We start from the raw sequence: 14,456 nt of genomic DNA, 5'->3' as shown, positions 1-14,456 counted from the left end.
CTTTGCAACCTCCTGTGTGCTGCTGATGCATTGCTCTGGCACCCTACCAACCTGGCAGCCTGCGGTCCTTCAGTTCCGACAGGTCCCACACGCTGAGCCACGCCTCCTACCTGCGCGACAGCGCCATGATCGACGACACCGTGCTCATCCCCAGCCAGCAGGTGAGCAAACCCCTCCCAGCCCCTTCTTGGCTGCAGAGAGCAGGAAACAGGGGAAGGCTGCTCTGCAAATTGCTCCCATGAGACGGTGTGGTGTGCGTTGTTTGGTTCGTTTGAGTACAAACCTCTCTATTTTCTAGGCATTTTAATGGCATCCTGTGCTGTGCAGTATTTAGTCCAAAATAAATGGGTATGCTGTGTGAATGTAGCACAGGGACTGTGCTCTTAATGTTCTCCATTTTAGCTGATGTTTGTATGTTGCTAATAGACATCGTGCTACACGTTCAGGGGATGTAATGAACTCATCGCCATTGTCCTAAAAGATACTGTCTTGAAACATGCTTATAGTTAAAAAAAAGAGATTTAGGAAATGCCTTCTTAGTGAAATCACAGCATTCTTTCACTGAGGCCACTAACATAGGATTACATTAGGGAACTACAAAGCGCTACATTAAGGGTTTCTAGTATCTTAATGCTATTAATACTCCTTTGCTTTAAAAGAAAATATTTAAATGCTTTAGGCACTACTATGCAAAATACTTTTTTGTTTTTTTGTTCATTAATGGATTTCATTGTAGTAAAATGGGGTTATTTTGCTTCCCAAGGTAACAACTCTGGCGAAAGAAGCTGAAAGGAATTCATATCGCTTAAGCTTGGGCCCTGAAATCTTGGACAATGTGGCTCTTTCTTCCAGCCCTATTCATTCAGGGTGAGTGCATCAATTAGCATTACACTACAAAATGAGAAACAGAGTACCTGCAGTGACACTAAAGCTTAACTAGGAGCTGTGTTTTAATTCATTGCCTCCTGGAGCTGCCAATAAATTGTTATGATCTTTTAAGCTCTGACAAACAAGCAAGCCTGAGTACCAAGACTATTCACTGAAATCATTGCAAGTCAGTGGGCCTTTAGTCAAGTACAAGGGGAATGAATGTGATAAATGACACATACACACAGGCATTTGTGTGCATTTTATGGAGAAATAAGTACAATGCCTTTCAGAGTTAATAATAATTGACACCAAGTGCTTAATCACTCCAGATGGTCAGCACTTACTGTGCTGGTGGAGTAGTTGAGGTGAGCACTACCTCAGCTCCAAACAGCTCCAGTGTTTGCCTTCTAAATTACATAAATAGACAGGCAACCAAAACATCATGTGCTTTGCACATATTTGACCACTGTCTTCATGTGGCTCTTTGTAAGCGTTTGCATTTAGGCAAACTTACTGTCATGGCATAAGGCAGGTCAAAATGCAGGCCCAGCCAAGATCGTATTTACAAACCTTATCCTGGCTGGCCTTAAAATCTGTGACTGCATTTGTTTTAAATGCTCTTCCTTACTGGTTTGAGTAATTTCAGTCTTCACACTGAATTTTGCATTTGTGTCCTGCCATCGGATTGGATGGGGAACGTGCAGATGAATTCAGAAGAAACTGGAGTAATCGAAAAGCATTTAATCTTGGTGGGCTGTGTACACAGCATGACTGGACAGCACAAGGGGAAAGACTATTTTTGTCAATCTTGAATGAGTTTGCTATTATCTTACAGTCTGTATTTTTAAAAAATAGCATTGAAGTCCCATTTGGAATGACAGGCAGTCCTGATCTAGAGGAGGGACAATATTGCCACATTGACTCATGTGACATGGATGAGAATATTGTTTGTTAGCTGATTGTGATAATTGATTGTGACCAGCACTGTTTGGATTTGCTTCTCATGATCTCCAACACTAACAAATGAAATGAAAATATTTAATATGTAAAGTGTGTGTCTGTTTATATATATTCTGGTATGAAAGGTTTAAAATTGCTTTGGTGCTTTACTCTAACCCTGGAGAGCTTACAGGTTTTTCCAAAGGATGTATTAATTTGCTCTTTCTGAAAGGTAGGTCTTTTCTGTGATTGCTGAGGATGGTCTAAATACTTTCTATAAGAGTGGCACTTATTTCTTAGGTGTGCAATTATTTTTTTGTTTTCTTTTAAAAAATATGAGTGATATTCCCATCTTTTGAGATGACCAGGATGCTAGTGGTAGGATAAAACATGTGATTTTAATAGGAGCAACACTCTGCAGCTTTACATGAAATAGTGAATTTTAACACAACACAAATTATGTTCTTCTTTCTATATATACACACTAACCTGACACTGAATATTGTAATAAAGAAAGCTTTAATAACAATTCCTCAGCTTTTGAAAAAGACTGTACAACACTTCATTTTGATCTTGTTTAGATTGGTCTGAGTCATAAACTCTTGGGGTGCATCTGTTTTCTTAGAGAAGTACATTGACTACTAGATTTTTGCTTCTAAGACCTTACTTTAAAAGCGAAGCAGTTGTAGAAGTTCATGATTGTTGCACTTACTCTGCTGGAACAACAAATGTATTTGTGATTCATAGCCCTGTTTTCAGCCACACTCCTCTCCACATGCAAACACACACTGTTAGTGGGTTCTTATGAATCAGCAGCAGGGCTGACATTTAGGGCATGCAGTGAAGTGGTAGTTACATATCATGAAAGGAAACTCACAGAATTTTGGAAGAAACACTAGATAAACACTGTCAGTGGTCCTACACAAGGGTGTGGCCTTGGTTTTGCCCAAGATAATGAAAACGTGTTGAATTCAGTTGGTGTTTTTGAGAAATAGCACATCAGCAAGGTATTGGATGGTAATTTATTTGTCGCAGATGTAGTAAGCTTGTGTTCTGTACAATCTGAGGAGAGAAATTACACTTTTCTCCACTCCAGTGAACCCCAAATTGCTGTAGGGTTCTTACAGATCTCCCATTGTAGGGAAGTGTTTGTGTGGATCACAGTGTAACAACGCCAGGCAAAGGGATAAATTCATAGGGAACTGTTCTCTCAATGTAGAACTTCACAGGGATGTATTTCAGCCTTTGCATAACTAACTGAATCTTCTTCCATGTCTGAAGTCTCAGAAGGGAAAAGGTTTTAACCATCCATTTAATTTTAAATATAACTGTTCCTTCAATATGTTGATAATTTCATCAGGAAGGAAGAAAAAGTAAGTTCTTTGGTCAGAGTTTTTTCCAAACATTTTGAAACCCCAAAAATATTTCTCTCCTAAGAGATTATGCTCTTGCAGGGCTCAAAATCTCAATATAAAGGTCTGCTGGTCATTTTATGCAGCTGACAGTTTCCAGATATGTTCCTACTTCAGCTGAAGAAAAAAGTATTAACTCCTGCACTTAAACTCTCTTTCAAGCAAATCAGATTTTCTTCTTCTCATAAAACCACTTGATCTTACATGTTAAGCAAAGTTAAGGATCTCCAAGAATGCCAAAAAGTTTGGGTGCTGAACATCCAACAAGATAGAGTTGTATGTCTTTACTGCTGATGTTAGGGGATATCATTTATAATTACCTGCTGTAATGTGAGAGACAGAACTGGTGCCTACATAAATGTAACTATGTTTCACAGTTTTAGTCTCATACCACACAATCTCCTATTGTGTATTTTATTAAGCTTGGAGGCAAAAAAAAAAATCACTGAACTGAAAGACTTGCAGCATTTAGACATTGCTTGGCAGTACCATATTTTTATCTCCCATAAGAATATGCAGGAATGGTGAAGATAAGGGTGACTCTAAGATTTTAAAAGCATTAATGGTGTGCGAAACTATGTTGTTCTCTTAGCTGTGTTCTGGTGATACAGTGGAATTAGTTGTATAGATTTATGTTTCTAAGAATGTTCTTTCTCTACAGCTGTGTAGAGTCACAGTAGATCAGAGAGCAAATCTGACGTGTTGTCAGGATCGTGGCACTGTGAGGAAGGAGCTTGGGGTCCATGCTTTGATATTAACTTGGTATTAACTTGCTCTAGAGCAAACACGCAGCAGCTCTGCAGGTTTTCCAACTCTGACTCACAGTAAAGCTCCTGTTTGATCACAGATCCTGATTTCTTTTATATAATTTGATTAAGAAGTCCCTGTTTGACTAACAGATTGTCAGAGTGTGTCATTACTTATATCTTGAAATAAATTACACAGTTGGGATTAGTGAGTTTATCTTGCTGGAAGTCATTGTTTCCTTCTATGAAAAGATGAGGGATGGGGCAGCTCGTACTGTGACAAATAATGTGAATTATCATTCTTAGCTGCATGTCTGCAAAAAAGGAGGCTGGATCCTTGCTAACAAGGTAAACAAAATATATTTCAAGTGTTGTATTTTGAATCCATACTATGTTTTTCCCAATGTGAGGTTGATTTCCTGGAAATCGTTATGGAAACAGGACCTGGCAGCGACCAGCTGATAGTCATTTCTTAAATCTGAAAGTCTAAATGATTTCAAATTATTCTGCAGCTTTATGGCATTTGTTCAGAAAGTTACAATGAGGAAAAAGAGTGAGTGTGTTTCATTAATAGCAAAGCATGTTAATGGAAGAAAATGGCAGTGGACATCCATAAAATAAAAAGGGAAGTTGGAAAACCAATTGTCCGTGTGACACTAAGTGATTACTGAGAGCCTAAACAGGTCAAAATGAGATTTTGAAATTTGTCATTTTGTAGAACAAAAGGAGGACAAGAAACATGTTGAAAAGGAAGGAAGTGGAGGATGGTGTATTGATAGAGGATTTTAAGAAAAGAAAAACATGATTTATTGTGCTATCAGAAACGCTGGCTGGAATTGCCTTAGGTGCCTTAGCCTTTGGTATCCCACAGTCCACATTTTAGATGTGGCTAGCTAAACCAAGCAGCATTTCCCCTTGGCTGCTTCTGAGAGTCGTACTCGATATCCAGCTGTGCATTTTAGGTGTCTGGGTTCCAGTGTGAGAATGTCCACAGAGAAATCCCTCCAGTTTCACTGCTGTACTGGTAGTGGCCACAGGCTGTTCATATAGGCTTATTTTCCATACTCACTTCAACCTTCCCACATGTGAGGAATATGCATATATGTGTATATGTTCATGTGTTTGCTTTAGAAATCTGTTTCATTTTTCCAGTATTTCATTTAACTCATTCTTTTCCCCCCCCTTTCTGTTCCTTTTTGATGTTAAACCATCTATTCTATTGCAGATGCTCTTCTCCATGTCTTGATCTTGACAACAGCAGGTGAACTTCTGTATAATTTCTTTCTTTCTTACATTGCACTTCTCACCCACCCTATTTATCCTTCCCTCTTACCTCACTTCTGGATGCTTTAGTGTTTTGATAGTGCCCATTAGCCAAGAGAAAAAAAAATCAATCTAACCAACAGTAATAGTTATATATGGCATGATTTCTCTCATACAGTAAGTGTCCACTTTCTCCCATCTGCTTTGGCATCTATAACAAAACCATTCCGGAACTGTTAATAAGCCCACTGCAAAAAGTCTTAACAAAGCTCCTTATACCATTCTAGCTTGTTTTAACCAGATGTGTTTAACCATACCTTTTTTTGGTGGTGGCATGGTTTAATTTTCATATTTAAAGAGGCAGTCCCTTTCCAGATAATTCAACACAAACCACTTAATTATTAAATTATTAAATTATTTTATTAGTAAGTGGGCCTTTTTTCTCACTTGTCTGTATAAAGAATATTGCAGAGCCGCTCTCTAAGCCACATTTCCAAATTGTACCACTGTATTTGAACTAGTAGAACAACAACCCACCTTAGTATATCTTATTTTTCATGCCACACATATTTTTTGTGTGATGGTCAGTCAGTGCTTGAACCACTGGTGTGTTACATTCTACACAGAACACCTGAAGCTGAACCATCCCAAAGGAGATTATCTTCTCTTGGCAAAATCAGTGCTAATTGGCACAGTACCTGTTCACCTCCTTCAGCCTAACTCTAGAAAGGTGAAAATTGCCTTAAATGTTAAGCACTGCAAAATTATAAAGTGGCTAATTAAATCCCTAAACTACAGATCCATTTTCTTAGGTCATGTCACTGAATTTCTCAGTAGCTGACTAATGCAGTGAAGAGAATGATGTCAGAAGTTAATATTGTAGAGGTTTCCTATGTTAGGATCATGTTTTTTGTCCTCCTGGAATGTGAATTTTGCCTTGTTTCTGGATGGCACAGTTACAGCCTGCTGGAAAGCACTCTGAGGTAGTTGAATGACTTTGCTGTTGACTTCAGTGGGAGCTGGATCAAGGCCTTTTTTCTGAGTTTCAGCCTCTCTCTGGTTTCCTTCTCCCGCTGAACACTTTCCGATGGCTGAGGCACCCTGATTGTTTGTTTCTGCTTCTTCACACTGCGACTAACACTGAATGCTGCTATCTCCTTGTTTCCCAGTTTCTTTTATAAATTGACATAATGTGTGCTGAGAAGTTTTTGACTGTGTCTACACTGGGTGTGCTCTGGTTGGAGCTTTGTTCCCTGCTATCTGCCAAGCGCATGTGTGCCTGCCCAGCTGCTTGGGAAGAGCAACTGCACCCGAGCCCAGCGTATGGAAGTGGTGGTGGAGGCTTTGTCTAGTTTGGTTCTGTGTGTGCCAAGAGCTGTTGCCTGTCCTAGAAAGCCCCCTCACCTGCTGGGTTTGCATGGCTCTCCTGATGACTCTGCAGAATGAGTGCCCCCACGCTTGAAACTCTGCCTCTGCGAAGCTCTTGAGCAACAGGGACTCCTTACAAACCACACAAGTGGCTTCCTTCACTCCCCTCAGCACTGACACATCCAGTTTCCAGTGTCTTTGTTCATCCTGCTGTTATCTTCCACATGAGAATAGATGCAGAATAAACCCAAGTTACTTCTATATTAATAAAATCAGCAAAGGGAATAACTCAGGCTCAGATCTAAAATACAAATATTTCATGGAAATACAGCCCAACTTTTTGCCCCAATGTGTATATTTTGTCTGTGTTTTGATCAAGTACAAACCCTGAGACCTGCTTGCTCTGCTTTCTGTAGGTGTGCAAACAGCCTGAAGGATTTAGGGCCCTTTCGTGTGTGTGCTCAACCCCAAGGCCACAACAGCCAGTGTTATTCGATATATCTTTAATATGGCAAGCATGTAGTTCTTAATTGCTCTAAAACTGAAGAGGATGAAATAGCCTCTCTAATTCATGACTAAGATTGCTAAATTGAAAAAGAATGGATGATGCTTAAGCTGACTGCTGTGTGTTTAACCAAAGCGTGTATAGACTCCCCTGCAGTCTGTAACTGATTTCTATAAGAGAATTGCTTTTGTACTTTATTTTCTCTTTAGAAAAATAATTTTGATTTTCCCTTCTCTTTAAAGGAGGGAAGGCAATGATTTCCCCTAACCTGATTTGTTTGCCCAGTCTGGCTTTTATATTGTACTACTACCTTGCCAGAGCTCAGGAAATCTCAGTATTGATCCAGTTTTCAAGACTGCCAGGGTCACATGTTTGTGTCATGCTTCATTTCTAACAGAACCTTTAAAACTAAAAATGGAACTTACTCAAAGTGTCTTAGTACTGAGAAAGAGGCAGCTTTAACCTGCAACTTGCTTTGACTTTGAGTCATCACTTAATTGAATTTTAAGTTAAAGTTCATTTAATCCCTTTTATTATCTGGGTTTTTCTTTCTTTTTTCCCTCCTCTTGAACTCTTTTCTGCCATCTGTGTTTCTCTTTAATGATCCCTCTCCCCTTTATTCTGTGTACGGAGGTGGCTGTTAGTGCTGTAGTAGTGCTCCATGCAGCTGTAACATGGAGTAAGGGCCGAGTTTGCTGCTTAGCTTTAGGGAGTATGTGGAATGTTAGGGTTATTCATGTGCTAGTGTTATGCACAAGTTTCTTTTTGACCACGGGAATTTAGTATGATAAGGTATCACTTCCCAGAGTGATGGCTTCATTTGCCATTTATCCCTGCTAGTGTTTTTTTGTTGAGCGCAGTCTCTTCCTCTCAGTCACGTCACTTAACAACACTTGGTAACAGAGGTGGAAGAGGGAAAATAATATCCGTGTGCGTGGGCAACAAAATAATTAGTTTGAATTTTACATTTACTCTATGTTAGTCATACAAATCTTTCACTTTCCTAAATGCACACTTCTGAAAGCATGTTTTATGTCATGCATTAGTTTTGTATGAATTATTTGTATATTGATAGACACACTTCTTCAAAAGGGAAAAGCTTTTCTGGTCCTGGAACAACAATGGCCCCATCCAGATACACCATTATATAGCAAATAGGCAGAATAAGAGGCTGCTGTGATTCAGAAAAGGCTTTCTTTTGAATTGTTTGCTTCACTCTCTTGCATAGCCAAAATTAAGTGAAATGCACAGATTGAAAAAAAGGATAAAAAATTGGATTAAATAAGTGGATGAAAAAAGAAATGTAGTAAAAAGGTGGGAAAGAAGCAGAGTGAAATAATGGAAAAGGATGTATTTTTACACTCTGTGTTTACAAACCCTGTGTCGGTGTTCTGTCCTTCCAGGATTATGGTACAGACCTAAAGGTCAGAATTTTCCCCTTCAGTTTCTTTCCTTTGCACTTATATTCATGCTAGTTCTCCAAAATCTCTTTTCCAGCAATTCCATAGTAATCTATAGCTGGGTTTGGGAACTGGTTCCTCCATAGTTAATGTTAAAGATTGGCCCTAATCTTTCTGTGCTGTCTGAATAACAACCTTAGATCTTCTCTATGATAGAAACAGCTGTTTTCACAGGTGTATAACAATAATAATATCCTACTGGTTTTATCCTACTACTGTTATCTTTGTTATCTTTATGTCCACCTCCCAGTGAGACTTACCTCTGTTTTTCCACTCCTTGGAGCTGTGGTTGTTCCAGTGAGAGAAGGCTGAAGTGAGATAGACTTTGTGATAGATTTACTGACCCACCAGGCACATTCAGTAAACTCAAACTGAAAGAAGGAGGTGCAACCATACTAAAAAAAGAACCCACAAGGGTCAGAAGGGAGGTTATTTGGTTTGGATCCTCACCTTTGATGTGTCTGTGTTCTATCAGTGAACATTTATATAGTTTGGCATTGCTGAGGCAAGTAGGGAGATAAGCTAAGGAGAACCTGGGACAGCTGGTGACTCAGCACTAATATTTTAATGATGGACAGCAAAAAAAGGTGATCCTGATGTTAAAGAATGCAATCCTGAGTATTATGTCAATAATGAAAATAACTGAATCCTAGATATTGTGTTTATGACAGCTTGCACGATGAGAAATGTGAATGCTGCTTTCATTCAGAGCTCTCATTAGCTGCTGGGAGTTGTGGTGGGGGGAGTGTTTGTGTTGCTCTTAGCAGTAGCTTTAAAATGAGAAACTCTTCTTCCAGCACTGTCATTGGCTGCCTCAAACACACCCATTGTACTGGAGACTTGGACACGTTCTCTGAAAAACCACACAGAACCGTTTTGATAACACTCCTTCATGTACTTCAGGGGCAATTGCAGCGCAAGAGCATTAGTGCAACAATTGGGCATTTAGTGTCTCTTAAGCTCTTCTTTCACCTGTGCTCTAATATGTACAAAAGAATGTATTTTGTGAAGGAAGCTCCCATTTTTCTCAACAAATCCCCAGACAATCGAAGCTGTAAAATGTTTTCATTTTCTTTTTTTCCCCCTTGTTAAAACCACAGAAACACCAACCTCTAAGGAATGAGCTAATGGTTGTACTACCCAGAGTTTTACCCTAAGCAAAGCCTAGAGGTATCTGAATGGCAGTAGACTAGGAGCCTGCATGTGTGAGACAGACTGGCATCCGTGGTGCATGGTGTGCTTCCGACTGGCGCTTGTGGCTCCTTCCCATCGTCCATCTCTGACCTGCACGGTGTGTCGAGTGTTGTGTTTTTACAGCATGTGGAATTCTTGTAGCTGTGTGGACAATGAATGGATGCAATGTTTGTTGCACAGAACGGTCAAGGGGGCAGTGGAAAAATCCCTGTATTTGTTACTCCTGTTATAAGGGCTTTTCTCTATTGCAGGTCCTTCAGTAGCATTTCTGCGACTCCCCATTGTGCTGGTTCTATATTAGTGGCTAGAAGTAGGCCTGACACCGTTCTGTCTCATCTACTCTTATTTTCACTTCCAGCAACCTGGCATTATCATCCCACATCAGGCATGATCCTGTAATCAAACAGTAAAAAAAATTAAAAAAAAATATTGGAAGTAGTTCTATACCTTTCCCAAGAATGTCCCCATTCTGTCAAAATTGACCTGTTGGTATATGTGGAACTACAAAAAACTCAGCACAAGAGAAGTTCCAAACAAAATGAAATGTTTTTCTCCCTTTTAAAGAAAAAGGAATCAATTATTTACCTTGTGCTAGAAGTAAGCTCCCTGTAGATGGCTTTCTGCATCTCTAAATTTTCCCATTGTATTGCTGTGCAAGGTAACACAGAAAACCCAAAATCCATAAATAAACCTAAATAGTGACTCTAGCTCTTCTCATCTGACCAAAGCATAAATTTACCTTCAAACCATAACAACCTTTTGGGGTTTTTAATATAAATAGGTGATAACCCCACTGATGGAGCATGAATTGTATTAATGCATTCCAGAATGAAATTTGATTATTTTTTCAATATCCAAACCCATTTTTCTTAGAAAATATAGTTTATCAAATAGCTAGAAAATTGTATTGAGAATCTAAAAAAAAAAAAAATCAACCAAAAAAACCTGAGTCATCCAATCAGAATTGGCTTTATATTTTTGAATCATAAATACTTTTTTTAAAAATAAGATGTATTTGCTTGTGAAGTATTTAAAGAGTGCCAACTTTAAATGCAGCTTCTTGCAGGTACAGAGTAGTGATATTTGCACTTTGCAACAGGTACACGTGTTCACATTTATTAGTGTCTGCTGATATTTTACCAACAGCAGCCCTGTGACATAAGACTTTCTGTGAAGACCTATTGGGTAGCAGTTGCCAGTTTAATTAATAATGAACTCAGCATGATTTGGTGCTTCACGTGGGAGAAAGGCCTTTTCTCATTGTACCTCTTGAGCAAGAGCTCTATTTACATACGTCGTTTGTACGTATGCGCGACGTGACCGAGGGAGCTGGTGCTGTGCTCTGGATCTCACTGTGTGCCCTGATTTTGCAGCTTCCTGGTGAGTTTCATGGTGGACGCTCGCGGCGGCGCCATGCGGGGCTGCCGGCACAACGGGCTGCGCATCATCATCCCCCCGCGCAAGTGCACGGCGCCGACGCGCGTGACGTGCCGCCTGGTGAAGCGCCACAGGCTGGCCACCATGCCGCCCATGGTGGAGGGAGAAGGGCTGGCCAGCCGCCTCATCGAAGTGGGACCCTCTGGGGCTCAGTTCCTTGGGTAAGGGGGGCCGCGTGGCCCGGAGGGAAACCTTCAGCCTGTTCCTGCGTTTGCACTGAAACGGTTCCTTTGGCAAATTGAACTGGGAAGGATCTCTGTAGCGTGTGGCAGCGAGCAGTGCAGCTGTCAGGGAACGAGTCGCAGAGCTTTTACGTTTTTGTTCAACACGGCTGTTTCAAACATCAGCGCTGTGGTTAATGTGCTTCCTTGGGTATGACTGCTGCTCGGTGTTGTGATATTGGAGTGGGAAAAGACTTCTGCAGCTAGAAAAGGCAGCTCGTGCTATATTAAAAAAATTAATAGCACTGCGCTGATCTAACCCCCAAATGTGAAGCCTGCTACTTACACAACACAAGGTAGAGAAGCTTATTTTAGAGTCTTGGGTTGTGGTATCGGATATTTGGTCTATCTGGGAAGCACAGCGCTGTTGATTTTTCTGGGGTTGAAATTGCTAAATTAAACAGTCGGACAACTCTGGATTTTCTTGGCCGTTTCTTTCTTCCTGTCCTGTGAAGCCCATAGAAAGATCAGATTTGTGTCTGCTGCTGAGCTCATTTTAGCAATATTCAGCTGAAAGCAGCAGTTATCTGCACTTTTGAAAATTAGTTTTACCAGCTATTCTCCCTATCAACTGTGACATCCAAAAGTGGATGATTGAAGGAACCCCTTCCAATGCAGTAAAAAACTTCATTCAGAAACTGTAAAAAAAGTGGCTGGAAACACCAATAGTTTAAATCCATTTGGAAACAACTCAGTTGCTTTAAAATCCATTTATAACAGGCAGTCATCAGAGTCACCATCTTTGTTAGTGCTACCACTTATTCTTTTCACATCTTGGTCATTTCTAAAAAGAAGGAGAAAGAAATGTAAAGAGCAGAAGAAATACTGTGCTGTCACATTCAGTCTTGCCATTATCTTTGTCACACACAAATGGATTTTAAGTATGTCTCCCATTCTTTTTTAATGGTTTTCCTATCTGATGAGAGTGGCTCCCCTGCAAGACAGGTATATAGTGTAGTTTATTCATTCTCAGATCTTTGTGCCCTTCCTGGAAGTGTTTTCCAAGGTGTTGTGCTGGCAGTGAGATCAGAAAATCACTGTACTGTTTGCAGGGGTGCATTCTAAGGTCCAGATTCTGCTCCCATTGAGCACACGGCCAAAACCCCCATGAGAAAGGAAAGATCCTAAATTAACGAATCTGATTTTCTGATTTGGGTCACCAAATTGTCGTGGCTAGGACGGAACCTTATTCAGTGTACAGCCTAATTCCACTCTGTGGACCAGACAGTGGCACTGGCGTTCTGGCACAAAAAATACATAAAGTTTATTTATGTTCTTTCTTTCACTGCTGCTTTGGATGTACTCAGTAAACTTCATCTGCCTACGGCTCCTCCCCCACTTAATGAGGGAGAAAGCTTGGTCAGCCGAATCCTTCAGCTGGGGCCTCCTGGGACCAAATTCCTTGGGTAGGAGAGACTTGAAACAAATTGATGGATGCTGACCTCCCCATTCTTCTCCTCCTTCTGCAATATGATTTTTTTATGTCATTATGCCCATGATATTGTCCCTTTCTATCATTTGAAATTTTGTACACTTAACCCTTAGTGGACCATTTTTCAACCTTTGTGGTTTGTGGTTTTGTTTTGGTGGTATGTTTGTATCTTTTTCTTCAAGTACTGTGGCCTTCATTTTTGTTTTGGCATGAAATCTTCCTAGTTCTGTGCTTGATGTCTGTAGCAAAGCAACCTGGATTGGGACCACAAAAAAAAAAAAAAAAAAGAAGAATCTACTGTAAATTTTAAACTTTTTTTGTATCAAGGACTTATCAGTCAGTAAGTTGTATGTTGGATACCACCAGTGTGATAGAACACATGGCATTTACTACATACCTGGTAACCTGTGTGAGTCCTCTAATTAGAGAAGTGTATCTATCTACTAATATTTTTATATCTTCTGGGTTATTTCTAAGAGTATGTATGTATATCTCAATACAGATATATTATATGTACACATGTGTTGTATATGTGTGTGTATATATATATATGAGTGCAGATGTTGACTTTCAAGGCAACAAGGCAAATTCTTATCTCTTATACTGCAGTAGTAACCCAATTAATCTCCTCAGACTTCCTGTATCTCTCCCAGGGTGTAAATCAGGAATAAATTCATTGGAATATATGGAATTACAAAGTGAAATTGGCACAGGACACAATTGCCTCTGGATTGCAATGAAATTATTCTGATTTGCACTAGTATAACTGAGATCAGAATTTGTCCCACTATTCCTATACATTACAGTAGATTCTCTTTGAAATGAAGTTGCACAGGTTAACCCAGACAGTAGTGAGAAATAAAATGAGCATGAGTTTTTGATGGATTTGCAAAAACAGTCATCAAATTTTCAGATAAACACTGTTACCTTACCAAATCTCATTCACACTGTGGAAAGAGGTGAATGCACTTTTTCATCTGTCCTTCAGCACTTACTGGGTCCCTGTAACAATCTAGTCTGTGTTAGTGACCTACTAGTTTAGGATTATGCCAACGTATTCCAGCCAAATAGGTAGAATTCCAGGTCACTTTGTAGCAGACTGAATCGAGTTGCTGTTAATCCTGTTTCTTCCTCTCTCCTGGGTGCCTTTAATGTGCTGTGTTGCTGTGCCAGGCCCGTGATTGTGGAGATTCCCCATTTTGCTGCCCTGCGTGGCAAGGAGAGAGAGCTGGTGATCCTGCGCAGCGAGAACGGGGACAGCTGGAAGGAGCATTTCTGTGAATACACTGAGGATGAACTGAACGAAATCCTGAATGGGATGGATGAAGGTATCCAGGGACACTTGGTGTCTTAACTCTGCTCCTGTGTTCCTTCTGTACCCTGGCTGTAGCAGCCTTTACCATGGTGCTCACTTCCTTTGCATGGGCTGCTGAAGCAGCAGGGCAGGATGTCGCCCATCATGAAGCTGACAATAGACTCCAGGCTTGTGTTTTCTCCTGTTCCTTCTTGTAGTATTAAACAAAAAGCTTCCACAGCAAACAGCTCTCCAAAACAAGGCAATTATCATACTGATCCTTTCGGAGCAGCTCCATGCGTGGGAGGAAATGTC

General features: G+C 40.2%; 1 protein-coding gene across 41 annotated transcripts in view; it reads left to right on the top strand.

Annotated features, from left to right (window-relative positions):
- Positions 1 to 14,456, top strand: part of ANK2 (ankyrin 2) — a 282,700-nt gene that overhangs the window by 230,798 nt on the left and 37,446 nt on the right. For 16 of the 41 annotated variants that reach the window (XM_039710587.1, XM_039710579.1, XM_039710558.1 and 13 more), the window contains 4 exons: positions 59 to 161; positions 764 to 867; positions 11,131 to 11,355; positions 14,021 to 14,175. In XM_039710587.1, coding sequence (XP_039566521.1) covers positions 59 to 161; positions 764 to 867; positions 11,131 to 11,355; positions 14,021 to 14,175 — 587 coding nt within the window. Of the gene's footprint in view, positions 1 to 58; positions 162 to 763; positions 868 to 4,273; positions 4,316 to 5,192; positions 5,229 to 11,130; positions 11,356 to 12,722; positions 12,822 to 14,020; positions 14,176 to 14,456 lie in introns of all 41 variants that reach the window. The other 25 variants (XM_039710549.1, XM_039710551.1, XM_039710547.1 and 22 more) reach the window with 9 other exon arrangements.

Source organism: Passer montanus, unplaced genomic scaffold (assembly GCF_014805655.1).
Source record: "Passer montanus isolate IOZ18808 unplaced genomic scaffold, ASM1480565v1 scaffold23, whole genome shotgun sequence".
NCBI classification, from domain to species: domain Eukaryota; kingdom Metazoa; phylum Chordata; class Aves; order Passeriformes; family Passeridae; genus Passer; species Passer montanus.
Note: the sequence above shows the minus strand (reverse complement) of the source record. Positions and strands in the feature narration are given on the sequence as shown.